The sequence below is a fragment of the Aspergillus candidus genome (genome assembly GCF_002847045.1).
Source record: "Aspergillus candidus strain CBS 102.13 unplaced genomic scaffold BDW47scaffold_8, whole genome shotgun sequence".
Taxonomy (NCBI): Eukaryota; Fungi; Ascomycota; class Eurotiomycetes; order Eurotiales; family Aspergillaceae; genus Aspergillus; species Aspergillus candidus.
In genome coordinates, this window is record NW_020194013.1 from 620,046 (window position 1) to 644,593 (window position 24,548).

Here is a 24,548-nt window from a genome sequence, read left to right on the forward strand (position 1 = left end):
ATCACATCATAGCTTTTATTCGTCTATCTAACCACTCCGTATATCGGTTAGTATGTATTTACTGATCTATCTGTATATATAGCCATGCCTGATCCCTCCAACCCCCCCTCTTATCTCGTTCAAGAAAGCAAGGGAAAGTAACAAGAAGAAAAAAATCACTGATCCAACCCATTAAACTCCACCAACTTCTTCACCACATCGATGACTCTATCGGCTATATTATCCGCAGACGCAGACGCCTTATCAGCCGTAGAAGACGAAACAGGATTATCAATCCGCGACGCAATAATCTCATCGACCATCAGGCGCAACCGCGACACGAGGACCCCGATGCGGGCCCAGCCGCGGAGCCGTAACCACCCGTCGACGATGAGGCCTCGGCCCATTGTGTCGAGGTCGATGGAGCCGCAGAATAGGAGGAGGGAGTAGACGTTGAATGCTATGGTTTGTTAGGTGGGATACTTTCTTTATAGTGTGATAGTGTGTGTTTGAGGAGGGGGGGGAGTATATGTATAGGATATGGATACGTACGCGTCAAATCACGAATGAACACCTTGCTAGTAGCCATCTTGGTGAAGTAACTGAGGTAGGCGGATCCGCTGGGGTAACCCTGCGCGGAGAAGAGCAGCGAGCTGGGGTGGATGAAGACGCGGCCGTTCTCCTGGTTGAAGTACTTGATTGTGCGCGCGTCCGGGTCGACTTCGACGGTGCCAGAGACGGAGCTGGCGAATTTCTTGTCCGGGAAGGAGATCTGCGCGATCTGCGGCTGGAAGGCGCCGGCGATGAGGGCGCGCAGGAGGCCTCTGTTGCCTGCGTTGCGGTTCCAGGACCCGCGGGCGGGGTTGGTGGTGTTGTCGGCGTAGTCGACGGGGAGGAGGCCGGCGTCTTTGAGGGACGTGAGGAGCTGGGAGCGGTTGGAGGAGATGTCGCGGAGGGTTTGGTGGGAGAGGAAGTTGGCGCCGCACCAGGTCTGCGTTTGCCAGTAGCCTTTGGCTTGGACGCGGTCTGTCCACTGTTGGAAGGCGGCGAGGTCGGTGAGGAGGTCGCCGTCGCCTTTGGAGAAGGATGCTTTTGCGGAGTCGGCTTCGTCGCGGCGTTCGCGGGGGGACACGAAGGGGCTTTTCGTGGTGAGGATGGCGGAGATGGTCACGCAGGGGTCGATGCAGCCGAATAGAGACCCGTAGACCATGAGCTTGGCGCATCGCAGATCGGCGGGGATCATGGATAGGTAGCGGCCGAGGCCGGTGAGCTTGTCGTGGTCGAGGGCGCCGACGCGGTGGAGGAAGCTGAGGGCGCCTTCGACGGCGATGCTTTCGGGGGGAGTGATGGTGTTTGCCAGGAAGTTGGCGACGTCGTTGATGCCTTGCATGGACTTGACTGATAGGCATAGCTGTTCCAGTGGCACCCGGCGGATTTCTGGGTCGGGTCGCGGTGCCATGTTTGACTCTGCCTTTCGTGTGTAGAGCTTGTAGCATGTACCGGCCCTCACACGACCGGCACGACCACGACGCTGCTTGCATGCTGCTTGAGAGGCCCATACCTCCTGAAGCCGCACCATGTTGTCTTTCGGGTCGTAGCTTGTTTCTTTCACGCGGCCCGTGTCGATGACTGCGACGACATCCTCGATCGTGATGGACGTCTCGGCAACGTTCGTGGCTGCTATAACCTTTCTCTTCCCCGCTGGTGGTCTCTGGAAAACGCGCCGTTGGTCAGACGGCAGAAGAGACGCATGCAATGGGAGCGGGTGCATATCGGGTATCCTTCTGACAGCATTCAAACACCGCTCGATTTCCATAGTACCGGGTAAGAAGATCAGGATACCACCCGGCTGGTCTCCCAATACAGCGTCGATGTATTGGACAGTGGCGGCGATCAAGTCGTAGTTGATTCCCATGCCGACGCTACGAAGAGCGCGGCCCATCGACTCCTCGCCTTGGCCCGGGGCCGCATCGTCTTCATAGTCCCGGTCGGTCAGTTCCGGCGCAAACCCGGTGTCCCGGATGACATCGTCCAGGTAAAAGTCGTGAACTGGGAATGTCCGCCCAGGGATGTTCACCGTTCCAACATTCTGGTGACCACCGAAGTAGTTGATGAAGATCCCCGCATCGAGGGTGGCACTCATCAGAATGACCTTGATATCCTTACGGTAGCGCAGGACATCCCTCAAGAGGGCCAAGAGAAAATCGGTATCAAGACTTCGCTCGTGAACTTCGTCCACAACAACATGCGTGACATCCGATAGGGACCCAGCGACATTACCATCAGATCCACTACCAGACTGGATACGACGGAGTAAGACACCGGTTGTCACGAAGGTAATCTTCGTGACACCCGACTTGACCTTGGAATCGCCCCGGATGATGTATCCAACCTCGTCGCCCACTGTACCGGTCCGTTCATCGCTCACTCTGTCAGCAAGTCCCAAGGCCGAGATACGACGTGGTTGCGTGCAGACGATATTCGCGACGCCGCCCAGGCCCTTTTCAATCATATCATCAAGCACGAACTGGACAGACTGGGTACTTTTACCACTGCCTGTTTCACCAGAGATGATGGTGACTTGATGATCATTCACAGCCCGTACGATGGCATCCTGAGTATTCCAAGCAGGGAGCGATCCACGCTGTCGATTCATCTGTTGCTGTGCCTTGGACAACTGCTTAGCCTTCCAGGCCTCGTGAACTGAGATACTCTGAGGAGACCCGGGCTGCCAGTTGATCTCGCGCGCCTTCTTGCGGGACTGGCGGACGGGTAGGCTTAAGACAGAACCAGAGGCCGGTGGCGGCGCAGTAACCGTCGAAATATCGCGCAGTTTGCCTGGATTCTCCATCACCTTGGGTAGGTTCATCTCCAGCCAATCCAAGATGTTATAAATCATTGGCTCCCCAAGGAAGCTACTGTCGGCGTGCTGCACCACCTGGCGAATCGCACTTAGGCGAATGTAAGAAGGGATGCCCTTGGCTTGGATTGAGATGACCGGGGGCATGGAAGGGTAATGTCCGGAGGGCCTTTGAAATTTGAAAGACAACGGCTGGCGGAAACTCTCGGGATCCCCTTGAACCTCACAGACCTTTGGTGATAACCGAGAAAAGCGTTCCCCAAAGATTGCCTCTAGCGTTTCTTGTTCCTCTGCCCAGAGGTCCTCATCTTCAGAAGGTTGGATCTGCGGCGGTCTCCCATACACCAATGTACTCTGTAAGAACTCTGCGGTAGCGAGCTCATCGCCCTTTTTGCTGTCCAGCGTTTGCGAACACAGGTCAGAAGGATATCCAATCGACGTAAGTCGCTTGATCTTCCCCTCCTTCGCAAGATCGTCGGTTGCTAGACTCACGCCCGCAGAGTATCCCTCTGGGAGACACCAGCTTGGAAGATCATCTTCCGGAATATAGACCAAAAGCCACTCCAAAACCTCCTCACGGTCCTTGCAAGCGGCCGCCGCTTCCTCGATATGGCTGCGCCGGAAACCCAACCGGGAGAATTCCTCGATGATGGCCTTGCGATCGCGCTCTGGGATCTGCACGTTGTGGGCGTTCCAAATGGTGTGCTGCCGCAATAGGTTCTCAATATCACGCCGCACTTTGCCGCCCAAGTCCACTTTCGGAGCTTGCGACCAGATCCTCTTGCCCTTGTTATCACTGCTTGGACCCAGCCCCAAGTTCACCCCAGTGTCCTTCGCTTTGGCCTGTGTCTTTTCGCGATCCTTTCTCTTCTTTTCGATCTCCGCTGCCAGGGCTTCTCGTTCCTGCTTGGCCAGGAATGGATCCGCTTCGTACATCCAGCCTTTGCCTTCCTTGGTATCCGCGGTCTTGATCTCCGTGAAATCCTCCTTCCAGAATTTCCGATACGTCGGCGGCAGCATCATATGCAGATTCCTCATATTGCAAACTCGATATAACGCATACGTTGCCGCGAAGTGGCGCGCTTCCAGCGCCGTCGGCTGAGCCGCCAGCTGTTTGTGGGAGGGCGGCAGTTTCATGGGAGGCAGGACGACGGTCTCTTTAGTCTTCTGGTCGACGCGCTTCAATATCACCGACGACATATATCCATCCGGTGTTTTGGCCTGGAGTGATCCCAAGGTAAAAGCGTCAGCGCGACTGGAGTAATGCGAATAGAAATCAAACTGTCAACCCCACTTACCATTGTGTATTCAGGCTTCTCCCATTTCTGTTTTTGACAGTGCTCGGCCAACATATTGACAGGGAGTTTCCCCGTCCATGATGCGCCTCCAATGACCTGCTTCACTGAGGGTTTTTTGGGCTCCTCGGTGCTGGCGCTGGCGGACTGCGCTTTCTTCGCATTCTCCTCCGCGGCGGCTTTGGCCTGCTTGGTCCCCGGCTTGGGGACTCCACGGGCATCGGGCTTTTTCTTGGGAGGCATCCTTGCAAAGAGGATATATATATATATATATATAAATGTAGTCGTTAATGGGTATAAAACAAAAAAAAAAAACACCCGTGGAGGGTCAAAAAAAGCACAACACCCAGAAGTTGAAGGGGCCCAGGAAACAGTTTGCTGCAACCAAAGCGGTGGTCGCTGTCCCGCACTGCACTAAAGTTGGGGAGACTCGACTCGCCTCCGCCGCCCGCATCACATCACCAACCAACTGGTCACCCACCGCCATGCCACCCAATCTTGTCCTTCTCACCGCTACCTGTCATGGCCAGCGAATCACCCGGTCTGGAGGCTGAAGTCGCCGAGCCCTCAAATACGAAGGGCCCCTCACTACCGGCGCAGGGGACGCCGGCGAAGAGAGACGCCTGTCTGTTCCCATACATCATCCCGACTCTCCCGCGCGCAGATAACAAGGCAATCAAATCACTAACATGTCGAACCATCCAGTCGCAGAACTCCTAGCGCCGAAGCCCAAGCAACAGAAACAAGAACGCGATGCCTCCTCAACCGACCCCACCGCCGCAAAAGGCAAGAAGAGAGCAGCAGCAGCCTGCGGTCCCCGCGACGGCCTAGGCGCCTACATCGCCAACCCAGACGCCTACCCAGCCAACATCGTCATCTCCCACAATGACGACTTCGTCGCCATCCACGACATGTTCCCCAAATCCACCCTCCACCTGCTCCTCCTCCCACGCGACGCCACAAAAACCCACCTCCACCCCTTCGACGCCCTCGCCGACCCGGCCTTCCTCGCAAAGGTAAAAGCAGAGACATCCAAGCTCCGCACCCTCGCCGCCGCCGAGCTCAGGCGCAAATACGGCCGGTTCTCCGCCCAGGACAAGGCGCGCCAGGATGCGCTGAGTGCCGACCCGCCGCCGGATACGCTGCCTCCCGGCAGAGACTGGGAGAAGGAGATCATGTGTGGTGTCCATGCTTGTCCGAGTATGAACCACTTGCATGTTCATGTGATGTCGGTGGATAGGTATAGTGAGCGGTTGAAACACCGTAAGCACTATAATAGCTTTTCGACGCCGTTTTTTGTGGGTCTTGAGGACTTTCCCCTGGCGGAGGATGATGTCCGCAGACATCCTGGCCGGGAGGGGTTTCTGAAGTGGGATTTTGTTTGTTGGCGCTGTGGGCGGAATTTTGGGAATCGTTTTGTGGCGCTTAAGGCGCATTTGGAGGAGGAGTTTGAGGAGTGGAAGCGGTTGTAGATATAACGGGGTGGGGTGGAGTTGAGATGGTTTACGAATGTATTACAATGATATTTGTGCATCGTGGCTCCATCATTATAGATTAGGATCCAGCTTTCATGAGACCATCATATTCAAGAATGCAAAAGGAATTGCAATTCCGAAGATTGCGCTTCGAAGCGCTACTATTACAGAAGTCGCACATATGATTGTAGATATACAACCCCACCAAGGATAGCCGGAACGATGGCGACCCGATCACGTTCTCAGCGATCTTTCTGCCCTCGAGTCCACTATCCTCGTGCAATCCTGGTTATCCACCATGCAGTGGGTGGTACCAACAAACCCCTACCAATCCTCCTTCAAACAAAAGCCTTCCTCCGAAAGATCACCCTGAGACACATTTAGGCGCGGGTCTTGGAGCGGGAGCTGCCCTTCACCTTACGAGCCTCGGGGCGGTTGATGTGGTGAGACGGGATCCAGTCAGCGTTGTAGGTGGTGGCAGACGACACGGCGGGGGAGGTCGCCGGCTCGACAGGCTCATCCTTCTTGGTGGCGCCAGCAGACTTGCCCGGGGCCTTTCCAGAGCGACGCTTCTGAGGGAAGTAAGGCGCGATCCAGACGGTGTAGAAGAAATAAACCACGCCGGAGAAGCAAGCGAGAAGGAAGAAGTAGAGGAAGATGCTGCGCATGCAAAGTCAGTCACCAGCGACAAGAAAGAAGAAACATGCGGGGGGGGAGGGGGGTTAGCTTACATCTGAGGGTCAAAGATGCTCGTCTCCGGCTCCACGACGCTCACGGTTCCATTGTATGCGTAGACGGTGAAGAATTGGCCCTCGGTGTTGGAGATGATCGTAGCGATGCCGAGTCTCAGATCCTGAGGATGCAGTTCGTCCGCGAAGCTGTAGCTCAGGCTCTCCTTTTCACCGGCGGGGATCTCGATGCCATAACGGGTCGCGGTCAGGTTGCGAAGGATACGGCTCTCCTCATCCAGAGTCGACAGAGTTCCCCCGACGAAGTTCACGGTCACCGGGTTAGGCTCGTCATTGGTGAACGAGATCAGTGCCTGGGTCGGATGGCCGTTGACCAGCTTGACGCCGAAGATCTCGGAAGCAGGGAAGGAAGCCTGGGCGGTGACGGCCAACTTCGCATCTGCTTTCTCACCGGCGTCAGCAGCAGCATCCTATAGCATGCGCAGTTAGTTACACAAATCCCCAATGGCTTGTTGACCAGAAATGATCGGATCAGGCACATACAGCAGCAAAACTGCCGCCAATGAAGGCTTGGACCGAGAGCAGAGCCAAAGACAGGAAACCGAGACGAGCCATTGCGATTGATGAGTACACTACAAGGAGGAAAGAAGCAATCAAAGGGGAGAAAAGGAAAGACAGAGAGAAGAGAAGGGAAGAGATGTTGAGAGTTGATGGCGCCGGGTAAGGGAGGAATGGTTTTCTCCACGTAGGCGTTTACTCTAGTCCCAACTATGAGTAGTCACAAACTGCGGTTATATTACTGACCGCTTACCGCTTTTGCTTACCGCTCACCTGGTCTGATCTATGTTGCTGAGTCAGGTGTTTGTTCATTGTTGTGCTCTACGTAGTACTTTACTTTACTCCGTACACAGAGTATGGATCAGACCAATCTATCCTAAAGCAGCATGTCCAGATGGTCAACATTTCTGAAATCACAATTGCTCCTTTGCCCTCGATGGGATATGAGCCAGTCCAGTAAGTAGAGAATCCGCTGTCACCATCAGATCAGGTGATTTCCTTATCAGCGGCCATTTCTTCAACTCGGAGGATTCCTAGAATTCCACTTCTCTACCTGGATACCTACCTTATAGGGTGCTAAGGTATGTATCCCTGAATAGATAGACATCATGCCATAGTATGGAGAATAATTCAATGAATCAAGGTGGCCAATTCTTCCCCAGTACGGAGTAAATCATCTGAATCTTGGTATATAAATAAACTAATTTCATAAGTACCTTCTCATGCTATTGAGAACAGACCCTTATTGGATACATGACTAGACTGCGCTCCACCGACAAAGAGTGAACCGCCGGATTGTTTGTTCTCTGCTTCTCTTGTTTCTCCACATAAACTTCCCTCTCCACAAGAAAAAAAAGATATCAACAACCAGCTACCTACTAGCTACCTAGAATACACCATTCCTCTGATCCATCCCTATAACCATTCAAACAAACCAGAAAAAAAAAAGGAAGAAGATAGAGTAGCCATCATGACCGCTACAGCTTATCTGGAACGCTATAAGCAATTAATCTCCATAGAGAACTCCAAGAACAGCCTAATTGAGGTAGCTCCGCCGGATTCAATGACAGCTCTTGTGACCCTCATCCCGTTTGCCATGTTAACCTAAGAATGCCCTCTCATAGGACCTTCTACAGCGTGTAACCGAACTAGAAGATGCGTGGAAGCAAGAGAAGCTTGACCATGAACGCGAGACCCGCTTTAATCGTGATATCCAGATCCATGAGATGGAGCTAATGAACCAAATCTCCAGAGTTAAAGCGGTGATGGTGAGGCCCTTCCCTGGTGGTTGTGTGAGATCTAGTTTAGTTCCCTTTGCTGATGTTGTCATGTTTCGTCGACTTTAGGACCGCGAACCTTTTATTGTTGTCCTCCTCGACGGCGCCGGTATGATATTCAAAGACGAGTTTCTACAAAACGGCGAGCAGGGTGGTCGCAACGCAGCACAGCATCTCCACACGGCGCTCCAAAGTTACGTGGTCAGCAGTTTCCCCCACATCGACGCGCCGAAAATAATGGTCAAACTATACGATAATATGAAGGGACTGAGCGAACGTTGTGTCCGAGGAGGTGTCACTACTGAGCCTGCGCTGATCGAGGATTTTGGTCGCGGCTTCAATAGTAGCTATCCTTTGTTCGAATTCGTGGATATCGGTCCGGGCAAGGAGAGCGCCCATGATAAGATTGGCGGTGAGTCCATCTCTTGTCTACGGTTTGGAGGCTGCATGCTCTGCTTCCCCCATCACAGGTGCTGATTTGCGGTCCGCGTGTTCTTCAGAGGCTTTCAAGCTGTATCTATACAACTGCCACTGTCACCAAATTTTCTTGGGCTGTAACTCCGACCCCGCATATGCAGATATTCTGGGAAAAACGTTAGAAGACAGAAGTCTCGCCGGGCGAGTGTCGTTGATCGAAGGCCTCCCGTTCGAAGACGAGATGAACTCCATCAAGGCATCTTACCGGGCCGCGAAATTCCCTGATCTCTTTAGAGACTCAAAGATGAACGTGTGGGCTCCGTGGAAGGCAGCAGTAGCCAGCAAGCCGCGCGCTCCGCTCGCACCCTCACATCACCACAACGTTCCAGCCCCGGCAGGGCCCTCCACCAATACATCTACAACACCTAGTAACGGGGTGCAACCCTCCCGGTCCTCCTCGACCGTCTCACAGACCTCGGGAGACTTCCAGGTAGTGCGTTCCAAAGCGTCAATCTCCACGCATCCCAAGATCGTAGAGCGAAATAAACACGGCCAACGAGTGGACCGTCTCGACTTCAAAACCCTCCCCCGGGACGAACTGAGCCGTATGAAGAAACTGAAACTCTGCAACTTCTACCATATACAAGGCACCTGCCCGAATGATAATTGTCCCCACGACCACGTCCGCAAATTGACTAAAAGTGAACACTTCATCCTCGTCGCCATCGCTCGCATGACCCCTTGTCGGTATGGGCTCGAATGCGACGACACGGAGTGCATGTATGGACATCGCTGCCCGCAGAGCGAGCCCGGTCGAAAAGAATGCTTCTGGGGCGATAATTGCCGGTTCGACAGAGCCGCGCATGGTATCGATACTAATATCGTCAAGGTGACGAAGGTCTAGCTGGTTTGGTCCTTTCTATCTTGGCTATGACGACAAGGGTACGACCTCACTTATTTGTTTCCTCTCTTTTCTTCCTAACGACACATGACATTATTGCAAATTAGTCACCTCCCGGAGCGGTCATGAAGGCGATTCCGGTCGTTGTTTTCCTTTCCCTTGTTCAAATTCTGGGTTCTTTTGCGAGGGGATTGGTATCAAGGTTGGGTCTTGAAGCACGTGCATGGATTCTTCCTCTTTTCTTCTTTTCTCGCTCCATCCCCCATAAATTGTTCAATAACGGGACAGAGTTGTATTCTGGACATGACGGTCTGACAACACTCGAATGTAAAGTCGAGGAGCATACGTCCAGGCGCTTATATTGAGCCATATCTTCAATGTTGATATACTGATGCCTTGAGGGCATTGCATCTACTTAGGATAGTCCGTTGCACCAAATAGGCTTTGAGGTAAATAATCCATAAGATTCAGCTTCTTCTCTACGTGCCTCCAAAGGAACTGTAGTAAACAATAACTCTGAAATGTGAATCTCAGAAATAAAACATTTAAACTAACGCCAAGGGGTATAACAAATACAGAAATCATTTCTCCCACTGGATAGTTGTTCCGAATATGCCAAAACGCCTCTCCCACCCGAAGCAGTCTGCCAGGCTACAGCCGAGCTCGCGCTCGTCGGGAAGAGTGTGAGAGCACCGGACACCGTACTCTTGAATGCAACACTCGAAGGGCCGTTGCGAGAGCCGATCTGGGGAGATCCCGGACTTGCGCTCTTCCAGGTTTCCCCAGACGTAGAAGAGTCTTTCTTTGAGCTCGGACAGTCTTTGGGGGAATTTCCGTAGGCTGAAGAAAGATACAAGATTAGTATACTAGGGGTCTAATAATGTGTGTATTTGCGCGATATATGACTTACTCCGCTGCATCAAGCTGCAAAAAATGAACCGCGTCCGGACCCGCGACGAAGAGCTTCATCTGTTCCCGTTGCGTCCCTCGGGGAACAGGCTCTGCGCCTTCGACGAGGAGGCAGAAGCGCCACTCCCAGTTTGTGACGCGGTCGCCGTTGGTTTGCCCTGGGGATGCGTCCAGGGTGTTTTCTGCTTTTTCTTCCGGCACGGCGAAGTCTGCGAGGTTTGGGGGGAAGAAATCGACTACTTTGACGTTCGTCCGGTAGCTGAGGTTCTGGAAGGGTAGGCGGTACTCGATTTGGTCGGGGGAAGCGTTGTTGTGGGAGTCTTTGTCGAGGATTGCTTCGATGGTCCGGTTGGGTCTGTGTCGGTGGGATGCTTGGACTAGGTTAGATAGGTAAGCATGTCAGTGCGTCATCGGGCAGTGGCTGGAGATGGATACCGACTTTTGTCATTCAGTTGATTGCGAAAGCTGGTGGGGAGGATCCCTTGGCCTTCTTCCCGTTTGGTGTCTTTTGCTTTCGTCACAGGTCGGTTCCGTTTTTTCGTGCTTTTCGCTGGGTCGTCCGTGTCTTCGAGTTTCCTTTTTTCCGGATGCTTTTCAAGGTACTCTTCTCTTCGTTTGACGAGTTCCTGGGCGTGTTCGTCACTCGTAGCATCTACCTTTTCGACATTGACCGCACGGGGATCATTCCGGTTGCCGGAGATGCTGGCTTCCAGACATCCACCGACGACCCGGCTCCGCTTGATTTGAACATTGCTCAACAAAACAAGATCGTTCTTTTTGAGATTGTTCTGTGCAAAGCTAGAGTGCGGCTCCCACAGGGTCACTTGGATGGTCATTTTCGATGGGCCTTTGGCAGGCTTCGGCCGTCCCTGATAGTTGAACTCGTCCCCTTCCCTCCCGGCCTCTTCATCGTACTCATAGCTAGGCAGGCCCTCGTTAGCCGTATAGTCTGTAACGTAGACAAGAGCCCTCTCGTGGCCATTGGGGATGATTCCCAGAATCTCCACGACAAGACTTGTGTACATGCGCTCTTCAACCTCCCTGATGAGAGAAAAGCTTTTGACGGTTTTGGATCTCTCCATTGAAGCGTTAACCACTGTGTGGGATCGAGGGGCAGCAATACGCTCGGCGCCCTCATCGCGAAAGCCCTTGGCGCCGTGGGCGCCCTCGGCACCGGTAGATTTAGCTAGTAGACCTCTTGCATATTTACTCTCTGAAGGATATGGCTCCCAGGGAGATGGCCCGGTGATGGGGGCCCCTCGCGAATTGGGATCCGGGTCATCACGCCAAATGGCCCATGGGATTGTCTTCTGCTCAGCAGCGACGCCCATCGGCTTCCCGTTCAGGGACCGAATCTGCGATGATCGCGTCAGCGTCACATTTCCAGAAAGATTGCCAAAGACAGATTGGCCACCAACATAGAGATTTTTCAAAAGCACTACGTCGCCTAGTTCGACGGGGGGCAGCTGGCTCTCGTTGCCACTGAAGTACTTGATTCTCAGGCCATCCCATGTATGCCCGTTATTCAGATCCCGGTCTTTGATGGTAAACGTGATGCTGCTGGACTTGTTCTTGGTTTTCCATATGCCTCCAAACACATCAACCACCACCCCAATGACATGCTTATTGCCCTGCTCCGAGATGGCCGTCGCGACATCCGCGTATTTCTCACCGAGTCCGGGCAGCATTGTCAGGAATCCCAGCGCAGATGCCACATGGGTCCTCAATCACGCGACACGTGACCGTACAGACTCAGGGGATTCGTATACACGCCAGGTGGGACTCAGTACGGAAATGACAGTCCTTGGTACTGCCTACGGTGTAAATCGGTTGTAGTAGATTGATGGGAATGGTCGCTTAGGCGGAAGTGGCGCTTAGAGGCGCGCAGCCGCAAACAGCGAATCACAAGCGGCGGCGTCCCGTGACTGAGGACAAACCCACCTCTTTTTTCCCCTCCTTCTCTCTCTTCCTCCATCTCTACGTCTGCTCTTGATCGAGATCGATCTCTTCCTTCTCTCCCTCTTCCTCGTCTAACCTTTTTGGGTTTTTATTTTCCTCTTTCTTTTCTCGGAGATTTCTTCTCCCTCTTCATTGTCTTCATCTCTTTTCCCCCCCTCCCCTCCTCTTGATTAAGTAACAAAACCCACCCCGTTGTGGTGCCCGCTTTGTTTTCACCCCTCCTAAGCAACCATGGCGGAACGCTACATCCCCGAGCATCGTCGCACCCAATACAAGGCTAGGAATCAGTTCCGGCCTGACGAACTGCGTCGTCGTCGTGAGGAGCAGCAGGTCGAGATCCGAAAGCAGAAACGCGATGAGAACCTGGCCAAGAGGAGAGGTATCCAGACCCGGGATGGCGGCATTGGTGTGGGAGACGGTGTGGCCGCTGGCGCCGAGAGTGACGATGAGGCTACTGCTATCGAGAGTGAGGTATGTCTTTTTTTTTTTTTTGTTCATCTCCCTTGTCCTTAAGTCTGGCTGGCGGATTGGGTGGTCTTGTGATTTTCCCTCGCCCCCCCGTCTAGACTGTTTGTTTTTCTCTTTGCCTCTTTTTCATATCTTTTTCACCGCCCGGTTGCTAAGTCGGAGTGGATGATGGGTCAACCAATTTCCTCCGGGACCGCACGACCCACCCGCTTATCCTTGCCCTCTCTACTCGAGTATGGAAAATACCTTGACATGGCTAACACTGGTTTGTTCAGTTGAACGTGGAACTCCCGCAGATGGTCAAGGGGGTCTTCTCCGAACACATCGACTCGCAGATCCAGGCCACCACCAAATTCAGGAAGCTTCTATCCAAGGAGCGTAATCCTCCCATCGAGCGTGTTATCGAGACCGGCGTCGTGTCCCGTTTCGTGGAATTCCTCCGATCCCCCCACACTTTGGTTCAGTTCGAGGCTGCTTGGGCCTTGACCAACATCGCCTCTGGATCTGCCCAACAGACTCAGGTGGTCATCGAGGCCGGTGCCGTCCCCATCTTCGTCGAGCTCCTGAGCAGCCCCGAGCCTGATGTCCGGGAACAGGCGGTTTGGGCCCTGGGTAACATTGCGGGTGACAGCCCTCAATGCCGGGACTTTGTGCTCAACGCCGGCGCTCTCCGTCCCCTGCTGACCCTCATCAACGATGGTCGAAAGCTGAGCATGCTCCGTAACGCCACATGGACCCTGAGTAACTTCTGCCGTGGCAAGACGCCTCAACCTGATTGGACCACCGTACAGTCCCCCAATCCTATACCCATTTACTCGGGCTTTGTCTGACCTGTTCTAGATCGCTCCCGCTCTTCCTGTCCTCGCTAAACTTATTTACATGCTTGATGATGAAGTCCTGATTGACGCTTGCTGGGCTATCTCTTACCTGTCCGATGGTTCCAACGATAAGATCCAGGCTGTGATCGAGGCGGGCATTCCCCGTCGTCTGGTGGAGCTCCTGATGCACGCCTCTACCTCCGTCCAAACTCCCGCTCTCCGGTCGGTTGGAAACATTGTCACTGGTGATGACGTCCAGACCCAGGTGATCGTCAACTGCGGCGCTCTCCCCGCCCTTCTTTCCCTCCTGAGCTCCACCAAGGACGGCATCCGCAAGGAGGCCTGCTGGACGATCTCCAACGTCACCGCTGGCAACTCGAACCAGATCCAGTCCGTTGTTGATGCTAACATCATCCCGCCCCTGATTCACCTGCTTGCCAATGGTGACTTCAAGACCCGTAAGGAAGCCTGCTGGGCCATCTCGAACGCCACCTCTGGTGGTCTGCAGAAGCCCGAGCAGATCCGCTATCTTGTCTCCCAAGGGTGCATCAAGCCCCTGTGCGACCTCCTGGCCTGCCCTGACAACAAGATCATCCAGGTTGCTCTGGATGGTCTGGAGAACATCCTCAAGGTTGGTGATATGGATAAGGAGACGGCACAGGCCGGTGAGGCCCGCGTCAACCGTTACGCCTTGTTCATCGAGGAGGCTGGCGGTATGGAGAAGATCCACGACTGCCAGAACAACGCCAACGAGGAGATCTACATGAAGGCCTACAACATCATTGAGAAGTACTTCTCTGATGAGGACGAAGCGGCCGGTGATATCGACGAGCTTGCTCCCCAGCAAACGCAAACCGGCTTCACCCTCGGCACGCAGCAACAGCAGCCGGGCGGTTTCAGCTTCGCCAACGGTGGCGATTCCATGGATATGTAAAATGGGATCTTTCCCAGTCGGCAGTTTTCTTTTTACTTGAATTGATACCTGAACTTTTTTTTCCCTTCAACTCTTTTTTCTTGTTAGACCCCTTGCGTGGTGGCATTCCTGTCCCCCGGCCCCTCCACCCCGCTATCCCCTCCTACCCAAAAAGAAAAAGAAAAAATGGAGTATTTCTTCCTGTTCATGGACATTCATGTTGGTTCTCAACTTTCTAGGCCTGACCTACTGCAGGTGAGATTTGAGTTGGGTGTCTTAGACATTCCTCTTGAGTAGCGTCACGCAGCTATTCCTTTCCTATTCCTGTTATTTTTCTTGTTTTTGAACATTTGATTGATCACGGTTCCCCTAATTTTCTTTCTTTCCTATCACGAATCCAGCCCTCCCCCCCTTTGCTATGATTTATTTTCCTTTTTTATGTTATTATTTCACGATAACAAGATTCACCGTCATGTATCCCCTTCTCTTGTTTTGCCTCTCTCGTAGCATCTCTCATACAGGCGTAACTTGCACATGTTGAATCAACCGGTTGACTTTTTACCCATCCCCATCCTTCCACCCATCCTTCCACCCCTTTTTGTTTACTTCCCTTGACCCTACAACCTTCGCTGTCCCCCTCTGCGTCTGCAACCTGAGAAAATGCTGTCCGTCCTTTTGTGCTGGAAGTTTTCCGAAGGGAGAAAAGGGAGAAAATAAGGTAGAAATAGCCACACAGCATTCAATTCTAGGTCTTTCACTCTCGAGGTACTGCAGTAGCTTGACAACTTTCATTGAAATCGGAAGCTCATGACTTGCAATTCTGCAGAATTATGTATGTAGTGGACGGGGTATCACTCTATAGCGAGCCCTTTTCTCTATACGACGTCCCCCGTTTTGAACCTCCAGGTCTAAAAAGCCCGTCAACTCTACGACCTACTCTACCCACATACATAGACATCTAGTAGATGGAATGGAGAAAGAAAAGTATTCACAAAGACAGCAACGCCATGGGTAACTCATAGGTATATACAAGAGCGTAAAGTTACATACCGGGTCGGTTCGATACATACATCGCGCGCAACAAATTCACTGCCTGCTTCTTTCCTTCTCTTTCCTTCCCTTCCGTTCAATCGCCTTCTTCACTGCCCGCGATACGAAGGTCAATCGTGAACAGGGTAATCGAAGTGATTTGCGCGGAATTAGGGACTGCGGAATAGGGACGAAAGGTGGAAGAAAGAGGAAGAAGAAGAAAAAGGATCTGGAATATGAAGTGAAGTAACGAGCCGCGGGAATAAAAATATAAAAAAAAGTAGGAACCACGAAGAGGGGAAATAATAAATCTGTAGACAGAGAAATAAAAATAAAAGTAAGGAAGAAAAGTGTCCATAGCAGAAAGGATCAGAGACAGAAAAGAAAAGCAAAGAAAAAAAGGTGACGAAAATAGAAATGAGAAGAAGATGAATCGTGAGGTGAAAGATATCCACCATCCGTAAACAGCCCCTTCCATGGACAAGAGACGAAGCCAGCCAGCCACACAAACAAATCAATCAATCAATATATCATATCTTGTCTATCAGTCAATCAATCACCCATCACGTCGTCCTCGTCCGGTTCAGGCGTCCGGGGATTCTCATCCTCCTGGTCATTCTCCCGGTCAATCTCGTTGTCTTCGATGAGGCCCCGCGCTCGGAGTTCCTCCTCGTCGTCTTCGTCCGCGCGGTGGCGAGTCTCCTCCTCATCCTCGTCGTCGTCGTCGTCTTCAATCCGTTCGGTGGATTTGTGGTCGTTCTTGCCAGCACCCTTGGACCCGCCCCGTGCGGGCTGCTTGCTCTTGGACCGCGATGCGGCAGCGGCCTTTGGCTTGCGCTCCTCGAGGAAGGAGAGGACCTCGCGGTAGTTGTGGCCCAGGTGAGACTTGTGTCTGGTCAGACGCTTTTTCAACTGGCCCCGTTGGGATCCGGAACCGTCCAGAATGCGCCCAATGATAGCCAAAACAATCTTGCCTGTCAATTCGCAGAGGCGCTGCTCCGCGATGATTGAAGACCGCAGGCGTTGGGTGGATGGCGATTCTCCTTCAGAACCTGTCTCTTCGTCGTCCGACGGCTCCTTTTCGAGATCGGAGTCAGACTCGGGAGCGTCATCCTCGGCAGGTTCGAGAGGGAGACGAATCAGTTTGGCATAATTCCGTTCGGCGATCCCGTGGATTTTGCCGATGAGTGACTGGGTGTTCGCGTCGACTTCATGCACCAAACCTTGGGTTTGGAAGATGACCTCCTCGTCGTTACCCACGCCCTGCCCGGCGTGTCGGAGTGTTCCGAACAGCGTTTGTAAGTCCAGGAGAGTGGTGGTTGCTGCGAAACGGACGTCGTCCAAGCCCGAGCGTTGCCGCATGATAGCAACGAGGATTGACACAAATGTCTCCCGGCTTTTTGTCAATGTTTCAAAGTAGGCCGTATTCAACGACGCCTTCCCGGTAGCAAGGACCGTGACCAGGCCTTGGACCTTCCACATGAAATAGAAAAGTAGCGTCCGCATACTGTTGATGACCAACTCGGTCTCTGCCTTGGCCGAATCCTCGTCTTCCTCGTCATCGCGTAGTCCTCGTTCTACGAGGTGTGTGAAGATGTTGAATGGCGCCTCTGCGGCATCCTTCTTCTTCCCTTTAGACTTGGTGGCCGGCGTGGCTTCTAGAGCCGCGGTGCAATCAGTCACGCTCGCAAGGTTCGAAATTCTGGTCACCGTGTTGGTGAGCTCATTAAGAGTCGAGGCAGACAGTGAACTGCCCTCCACAACATCCTTCTTACGAGACAACGTTCCGAGCGTGTCGATCATATCATCCCATAATTCTTGCACCTTGCTTTCCAGCGCATCCCGCATATCGTCGGAGCTCTTTGCATGAAGGAAGGCAACGCTAGCCTCGGCCAGCACATCCTGGTCGGAATGTGTCAGGAACTGCTTGTTTATATCATTCAGTAAGGAGGTGTAGGCGGTGGCATCCCTCTGCAGGTCCTGGATCTTGTCCAGGTCCACGAGGTGTTCGAGTCGCAAGACGGCCGACGCAGCTTCTGGGACGGAGCCGAATTTATTCAGGAGCTGAGGGATGATCTGTGCGAGGCTGTGGGCGATTTCTTCCTGTAGTTCTGGAATCCTATCGGTCAAGGTCTTCACTTTCCGGCCTCGCTTGTCAATATCAGATTTGGCGACCTCGAGCACCCGCAGTTTCACCGCACTGCAGAGCACCTCCAGAAGGATCATTTCTTGGCCCTCTTGGATTTTGTACAACCGCTTGACGGCGCTCGCAGTATCATTATCCGCAGAGTCGTCGGCGATCTGAGAGTGGTCGTAAAGAAGATAACCCGCCAAAGATTGCCATTGGCCAAGCTCTGTAAAATAGGGGTAAATAGCCTCAGTCGCAAGGACAAATCGCGAGTCGAGCGAAGCGCCTGACAGAACATCCCTCGAGGCGGAGATAGGTCGATCAGGCTTTGACTCATTTTCTTGCTCGTCGTAGGCTTGGAGAGTATCAACCAAGCATTTGTACTTGATCCAGGATTGCTTTGGGGATTCGAAGTCCTCCTCATCTTCGTCGGCAAACATTTCGCTCGCCTCCTCTCCAAGTTCCTCGATCGTAGACTCAAATACATCCTGCACGCTAGCGACGAAGAACCGACCCGCTGTCTTTCGTACTCGGGGCTCCGAGTCGAAGATGAGTCTCCCGACAACGTCCACATCGGCGGGCTCGACCAGCCCTGCGTCTCGGATGAGGTCCAACAGTTCAATTGCGGATGCGCGCACCCCGACGTCAGCGTCGTTTGCAGCCATCTCGACGATGCGTTGGCGGAAACGCTCGATGAACGACCGAATACCAGCCACGTTGTCCTTGTTGTCAAATAGACTCCGGATCTGGGCGACAACTACGGAACGAGTGTGGGGAACCGGATCCGATAAGATCCATCCAAAGTACCGAAGGAACTGGCCTTCAAAGAAGTATTCCCGGTAGCTGCGCATCCACTGGCCCAGAGCCGCCATGCACTCAGAACGAATCTTGGGGTCGACGTCCCGATAGCGATGGACGAATACAATGTTGACTCCGTCCTTCAGGTAGTCATCGATTGTCTCCAGCTTCTTCTCACCCTCTTGAACAGCGGTCTCGATCGCGTCAGCCCTGCCCTTATTCACCGACTTCTTTCTCCTCTCGCTTTCGAGCTGTTTTCGGGACGTGGAAATGGAAGTCATCAACTCGCGGGCAACATCACACATGGCATTCATGATATTCACGGCGACAACGGTGGCGGTGTGCCTAAAGGGGCGACAGTGGGAGGTCGACATGGCCGAGATCCAAATTTGCAGGTTTTCATAGAGCTTTTCGTCATCATACAAGACGGACGAGTGGTGCAAGGTCTGAAACAGAGAATTGAAGAATTCGGCGAGAACGGGTTGCAGCGCTCGGTACTTCTTCGCTTTTGAGATGAGAGGGTATTCGGAGATGCCTTCGGCGTGGTACAGATTTTGCAAATCCACGATGCGATCCGGGCTGTGATCGGGATCTTCGATATCTGCGGCGCTCACTTCGAGATCAGTACCGGTACACCGGAGAATGAAATTGACCATGTCCCGCATGGCGGTGGATTGGTCCTTCTGGTAGCGGGTGAGCCAATCCGCGGCGGTGGTGTCGGCATTGCGGCCTTTCCCAAAGACCTCCGCTACATATAGTTGTTAGCTACCGCGTGTAATCACCCGTGGAGAGGGCAGAGCGATCACCATACCGTAAAGACCCCGTTCGCCAGCAGCCAGGCTAGGCCGCACCTTAGGTTTCCGGGGACGCGACACCACTTTCCTCCCACTAGGAGCGGGACGGAATGCCAATTGATTACCGGTTCCATTTTCGACAAATCTGGGCTTCTTCGCCGCACGAGACTTCGTTTTTGGCTTCGACCCGGAAGCGGCTTTCTTTGCGGACGCCCGGCGCGCCGCTCGTTTCTTCTCTCGTAACTCTTCTTCATCGGGCTCATCATTGGACACGTCGCCTTCAGATTCCGACGCGTCATCAATGTCCTCGGCATGGCCCTCGCTATCATCATCCTCATCGTCGTCATCACCAGTTGTGTTGCGCTTGCGTTTTCCGGGCGTCGCGCCATTCTGTGAGCTGAAATTTTGGGAGAACAATTCCGGTTTCCGTGTCGCGCGGCCCGATTTCCTTCTGCTGGCGGAGCTGTCGTTCTCGGCCATATCTGGCTCGGGGCTGGTCAGTTGCGACTCAGGATCCATTGTGTCGGTAGTCGCAGGCACTGGAAGCCAAAGATACGTCAGTCAGCGATCCCTATTCCAAGAACTCTCATGTGGGTATATTTAATTTCCGCTCTCTAGGAAATAGACTTGATCAAGCGCGGGGAAGACAGAATAGAGGAGGGGAGTGTAGATTTGGATGGTTTGGTGACGTGAAACGCGATGCTTTGCCAACGCACCCGAGATGTTTCTTTTGCGCGCGCGCGTTTCCTAGCACACCGCGCGGGGCTGGAGGAAATAAATCCTGGGGAGGTGGTCAAGAGTCAATGGGACGCATTAAACCCTCAAGAGAGCAGTCGCCACGGTGGACGGAGGGGACGGAAAGGAGCAGAGTCGAGCGAGAGGGATGGCGGTAGGTGAGGGGAGATGATGATGATTGATTATTGGGAACACGGGGAGATGCTTTCCGTTACCTAAGTTGGCTCCCACACGCGCCTGGGTGCCTGGGTGCCTGAAGGCCTGGCCTCCACCCTGTTGCCTCAGGCTATAAATAATGTTTTATATTATATAATATTTATGCATTGTCCCTTATCCGGTGGAGACGGAAACAACAGCCGTACCGTAAGATATTGTAAGATACCGTCACAGACCGAGCCTGGCGCATCTACGAAGGGCAACATCTGACATGCACGAACCCTAATCCTGGGTCCCCCGGAGAGAAAAGAAAACGATGCCGTAATGGATATCACGATGTGCTCCATCGCAAAGCTCCATGCCCACCAATTATACCAGAAACCCAAGACTACAAGACCCAGCCAAGACGGGTTGGTTCTGATGCCTAGCTAAGACCGGAAGACCCCCGCTTTGAGTGCCTGGATCAGCAATACGTGTAACGGCCAAAAAAAAGAGCCATGCGGATGACGAAGTATCCATCTATCTATCATGCGCTCCACAAGCCACTCCCCAGCATGGACTATGCAGACCCAACACACCTTTTGCCATGGTCCATCCTGACATACCCTGCTCTGGCTCGTTGATCTATGATACATTTGTTTTATAAATAATTCGTCCTGCCTGAGCCCTTTCCTTTCTTTCTGGATTTTCCCCCCGACATGCTCATCCCGACTGAAGCTATCTCCCCGCCAAACTACCACCACCACCACACCACCATGCCGATAAAATCCCCTTTCGAGGCCTGCGTCGCTAAGCCCGGTCAGGGCGACGTCGTCCTCTCCCTCCTACCTCCCTCCAATCCGACTCTAACCACCCTGACCTACAAATATCCTCTCAAACTCCTCACCCGCGCTCCGGGCTACGTACCCCAGTCCTCCGCCCTCTCCTGTCCGACCTCCCGCCCCGTGCACCTCTACCTCCTCACCTACGGCGGCGGCCTCCTCCCAGGCGACCACATCGCCGTCACAATCACACTCGAGCCCCAAACTCGACTCGTCGTCACAACCCCCCAAGGCAGCACGAAAATCTACAAAACCGAGCCAAACGCCAGCGTAAAAGGCCACCGCGGGCCGTCCCCCGCGCACGCCCTCTCCGACAAAAGCCGTCAAAATATTGACGTGCGCATCGGCCGCGAAGCCGCCCTCTGCTACCTCCCAGACCCATCCGTCCCCTTCAAAGACAGCCGATACGAGCAAACCCAGAGATTCACCATAGACGGCACCGTCCAAAAAGACACCCAGCGCAGCAGCCTCTGCGTCCTCGACTGGGTAACCCAGGGGCGCGCCTCGCGCGGCGAAAACTGGGACTTCCACCTCTGGCGTGGAAAGAACGAGATCTGGTCCGCCGACGAGACCGGCGCCAAGAAGCTGCTCCTCCTCCGCGACTCGCTCATCCTCGACAGCGAGCTCGACGAAGGCTGCCTCGAGAACGCGGACGAGACCCTCCACCGCACGAACCTCATCCGCGAGCGCACCCGCCCCCACGGCGTCGTCGGCACCCTCATCCTCTACGGCCCTATCTTTGAACACCTCGCCTCCTTCATCATGGACCGCTACACGTCCCAGCCGCGCATCGGCGCGCGGAATTGGTCCTCTTCTGCTCCCGCCGTGGAGGAGACTACCTCGCACTACGACGCCAAGGTCACGTTCACTGCGTCGCGTGTGCGCGCCGGGTTCGTCCTCCTCAAGTTTGGCGCGCCGGACTTTGAAACCGCTAAGAATTGGCTGAGTGACATGTTCCGCGAGGAGGGCACGGTGGTGAATGAGTTTGGAGAGGAGGCGCTGTTCTGCTTATGATTTGGGACGCATAACTTTTGCTTTTTTTTTTTTTTTTCTTACTTTCCCTCTCTCTTTCTGTCTGCATTGAGAGAGCTTATGCTATTGAGCGTTTTGTACACGAACTTTGCTATCATCCATCCAATGGCGGTATAGAGCCCGCCGATCAGATAGATATGATACCCACGAATCAATCAGAATCGGTTCGATATTTTCTTTATCAAATCTACGTCTTCATATTAAACGTACGTATCTCTTTCAAAAGAATGTCCAGTCATTGGCGTAAGATAGCGCAAGATTAATCCACGATTGCCTTATCCACTCCAACCCACTCGACAAATGAACCCTAAGAAACATACCACTATCAGCGAGAGTGGATAGGTAGTAAGTATCTTTGGGCATGAATAGATATACAAATTATCATGCAAAATCCTGTAGCCGGGCGCCCCATCGTCACACTATGCGAGATGACGCAGTTCAGTAAGACACGGCCAATCTGTCAGATCTGTCGTCATGGGACATGTGTACTGCACCAAGGATTAGAAGAAGAAAAGAGGAAAGAGTGAAGAATATAGTATAATATAAAATAAAATAAAAAGTATAAGCATGACTCCACACGTCAGGCCTCGGCTACGGTGATCGTCACTTGGGCTGTGCGTTTGGACGATCGTAAGCCGCCTACCGTTGCATGCAGAGCTTGCTAGTTAACTAACTACTCAAATAAAGAATCATATATAACCGGTAGTCACCGATCAGCCCCACCAGTCCGACACCTCAAGTCTCCAATCGCCCTTCGCAGCACTCCGAAGATCATCCACATTTAAAACATCGACTCCCTCACGAGTCAGCACCCTCCAGAGATAATTGCGCAGACTGCGCGGCCAGCTCGCCAGCGCCCAATACCGCACCTTGAGACCCCGGTCGTGCGCAGCCTGGATTTGGGCCCGCATCTTACTGAGCTGTCGCTCTCTGAGACGGAACAGCCACGGCTGCCCGATCGACTTCTTGAAAGACACCGACGCGTAGTAGCTGTTGGTCCAGTTGAAGCTGTTGGGGGTGATGGCTGCGCCGGACAGGCCGGAGAGCCCTTGGCCGGCGTTCTTGGCGGGTGGGTTTGTAATGGCAGCTTCTTGGTGCTCGTTGTCGCTGCCTGCGGTAAAGACTTCTAGCGGGGCGTCGAAGAATATGTCGCGGTAGGTGGTGTTTGCTATTACCATGTTGAAAGGCGTGTTACCTGTTCCGACGACGGTGACTGGTCTGTTGACTAGGTCTGTGCCGTTGTAGTGGGTGAGGTAGCCTCGCTCGCGCAGTGGGGAGAGCTGCGCGGATACCTGATGCCAGGTTTGTAGGCCATCGGTCTTGATATCGACAAGTAGGATCAGACTCTGTGATAGGTCCGTGTCGAAGACGCCTTGCAAGGGCTTACTTAAACTGGGATGGAATGCTGTGGTAGGGTTTTGCCGGTCCAGGATCCTGAGCAGCGGTTCGAGGTACAGGTTCCTCAGGGTGCGCTGTGGGGTGAGAGCAGAGGTAGAATGGCCGACATAGAGATCATCGCCGAAGAGCCAGACGTCGGCCTCAACGCCAACACAGCCCGCTTGGAGCGCAGAGAAGAGGGGGACCGGACGCCAGTAGTCATTGTGCGAGTGACACCCGACCAGGCGGATATCTTTCGAGATGGCCGTCGGCCAATGCGACGCGTCCTCGCTCGAGCCTTTGTGTGAGAGACGCCAGCGGTCCGCTGCGCGGTCGACATCATCGGGGAAGAAGGAGATGGCTATTCCGCAGGCTATGGCAGCAAACTGGACAACCCCGCTGTCATTGGATTAGCGGTTTTGTCACAACCGCCCCCGCTCCGGTGGTCGTATATCCAAACGGGACTCACAGCATGACAAAGAAACCCAGTAGAGGGTACAACCAACAACGAGAGAAGTGCCTGGAGGTTGCCAAGTCCTTCCTGAGCTTGTGGGCCGAGATGGGTGGCTGACTAGGCGAGGTAAGCAGCGGCAGCGCATCATCGGACTCTGTATTGGCGGAGGACGAGAAGCGGGAGGCGGTCGCGACTCGACGCCACAGGGAGCGCCATCGGGATGGGGCAATTTCTCCGATGGGGATGGAGTCGTCTACGGCGAGGCCAGACTCGCATCCGTCAGGGGGAGGTTTATCCTGACTCTTGCGCAACAAGGAATGGAGATCATCGTGTGCCCAGAGTGTGCATGGAATGGGAGCTGGGCTGGATTGCGGGGAGTGGGGCGCCATCTTATCACTTCTTGATCATGATTCGATTATTGGCGGTCTTGGCGATGGGTTGATGCAGAATTGGTTGCCTTTGAGATGCTGGAGATGTTTTGTTTGCCTTTGCTTTGCCTGGATATCGAAGTGACACAAATGGATGGGCTGATGAATGAAGATGTCCCAGTCTTCCCAGTGTAGCACATGAATCCTTGGCTCAGCATGCGGAACGAGGGACGCCATGGACATAGCCAGCTCTATACTGGGAGGTAGATATCTGCTATTATTACAGCTCTGTGGGTCTGGCTTTTTGGCTACATTACCATCTGATACTCATGAAGTGT

At 53.4% G+C, this 24,548-nt stretch overlaps 10 protein-coding genes across 10 annotated transcripts; 4 read left to right on the forward strand and 6 right to left on the reverse strand.

Moving 5' to 3' along the window:
- Window positions 1-155: 155 nt before the first annotated feature.
- On the reverse strand, window positions 156-4,377 carry BDW47DRAFT_123629 (RNA helicase; the record flags this gene model as incomplete). Its single annotated transcript, XM_024816091.1, has 3 exons — window positions 156-439; window positions 532-4,060; window positions 4,138-4,377. The coding sequence occupies 3 exons, from the start codon at window positions 4,375-4,377 to the stop codon at window positions 156-158; spliced, it is 4,053 nt and encodes a 1,350-aa protein (XP_024674632.1).
- A 228-nt stretch (window positions 4,378-4,605) lies between these two features.
- BDW47DRAFT_89493 (DNA 5'-adenosine monophosphate hydrolase) lies at window positions 4,606-5,676 on the forward strand. The gene is made up of 2 exons (XM_024820159.1): window positions 4,606-4,759; window positions 4,840-5,676. Exons 1-2 carry the CDS (start codon window positions 4,657-4,659, stop codon window positions 5,604-5,606), a joined length of 870 nt encoding a protein of 289 aa, XP_024674633.1. The 5' UTR covers window positions 4,606-4,656; the 3' UTR covers window positions 5,607-5,676.
- An 11-nt stretch (window positions 5,677-5,687) lies between these two features.
- On the reverse strand, window positions 5,688-7,018 carry BDW47DRAFT_101432 (putative translocon-associated protein, alpha subunit). The gene is made up of 3 exons (XM_024811656.1): window positions 6,842-7,018; window positions 6,341-6,768; window positions 5,688-6,269 (listed from the first exon to the last, which is right to left on the reverse strand). The coding sequence occupies exons 1-3, from the start codon at window positions 6,911-6,913 to the stop codon at window positions 5,990-5,992; spliced, it is 780 nt and encodes a 259-aa protein (XP_024674634.1). The 5' UTR covers window positions 6,914-7,018; the 3' UTR covers window positions 5,688-5,989.
- A 696-nt stretch (window positions 7,019-7,714) lies between these two features.
- Window positions 7,715-9,802, forward strand: BDW47DRAFT_101434 (CCCH zinc finger protein). The gene is made up of 4 exons (XM_024811657.1): window positions 7,715-7,901; window positions 7,981-8,124; window positions 8,203-8,545; window positions 8,634-9,802. The coding sequence occupies exons 1-4, from the start codon at window positions 7,827-7,829 to the stop codon at window positions 9,452-9,454; spliced, it is 1,383 nt and encodes a 460-aa protein (XP_024674635.1). The 5' UTR covers window positions 7,715-7,826; the 3' UTR covers window positions 9,455-9,802.
- Window positions 9,803-9,989: 187 nt separating this feature from the next.
- On the reverse strand, window positions 9,990-12,134 carry BDW47DRAFT_89500 (telomere-binding alpha subunit central domain protein). Its single transcript, XM_024820160.1, has 4 exons — window positions 11,779-12,134; window positions 10,800-11,715; window positions 10,362-10,737; window positions 9,990-10,291 (listed from the first exon to the last, which is right to left on the reverse strand). The coding sequence occupies exons 1-4, from the start codon at window positions 12,046-12,048 to the stop codon at window positions 10,033-10,035; spliced, it is 1,821 nt and encodes a 606-aa protein (XP_024674636.1). The 5' UTR covers window positions 12,049-12,134; the 3' UTR covers window positions 9,990-10,032.
- Window positions 12,135-12,821: 687 nt separating this feature from the next.
- Window positions 12,822-14,747, forward strand: BDW47DRAFT_89517 (karyopherin alpha). The gene is made up of 2 exons (XM_024820162.1): window positions 12,822-13,572; window positions 13,628-14,747. The coding sequence occupies exons 1-2, from the start codon at window positions 13,084-13,086 to the stop codon at window positions 14,537-14,539; spliced, it is 1,401 nt and encodes a 466-aa protein (XP_024674637.1). The 5' UTR covers window positions 12,822-13,083; the 3' UTR covers window positions 14,540-14,747.
- On the reverse strand, window positions 14,748-15,340 carry BDW47DRAFT_89515 (uncharacterized protein). Its single transcript, XM_024820161.1, has one exon. The coding sequence runs from the start codon at window positions 15,255-15,257 to the stop codon at window positions 14,955-14,957; it is 303 nt and encodes a 100-aa protein (XP_024674638.1). The 5' UTR covers window positions 15,258-15,340; the 3' UTR covers window positions 14,748-14,954.
- Window positions 15,341-15,513: 173 nt separating this feature from the next.
- BDW47DRAFT_101438 (cohesin subunit IRR1) lies at window positions 15,514-20,166 on the reverse strand (the record flags this gene model as incomplete). Its single annotated transcript, XM_024811658.1, has 3 exons — window positions 19,984-20,166; window positions 19,285-19,806; window positions 15,514-19,221 (listed from the first exon to the last, which is right to left on the reverse strand). Coding segments are annotated over exons 2-3 (3,620 nt in total), but the record flags the coding sequence as incomplete, so codon positions are not given.
- A 546-nt stretch (window positions 20,167-20,712) lies between these two features.
- Window positions 20,713-22,020, forward strand: BDW47DRAFT_101440 (urease accessory protein UreD). The gene has a single exon (XM_024811659.1). The coding sequence runs from the start codon at window positions 20,857-20,859 to the stop codon at window positions 21,991-21,993; it is 1,137 nt and encodes a 378-aa protein (XP_024674640.1). The 5' UTR covers window positions 20,713-20,856; the 3' UTR covers window positions 21,994-22,020.
- Window positions 22,021-22,724: 704 nt separating this feature from the next.
- On the reverse strand, window positions 22,725-24,231 carry BDW47DRAFT_134875 (uncharacterized protein; the record flags this gene model as incomplete). Its single annotated transcript, XM_024818185.1, has 2 exons — window positions 22,725-23,787; window positions 23,858-24,231. The coding sequence occupies 2 exons, from the start codon at window positions 24,229-24,231 to the stop codon at window positions 22,725-22,727; spliced, it is 1,437 nt and encodes a 478-aa protein (XP_024674641.1).
- Window positions 24,232-24,548: the final 317 nt, after the last annotated feature.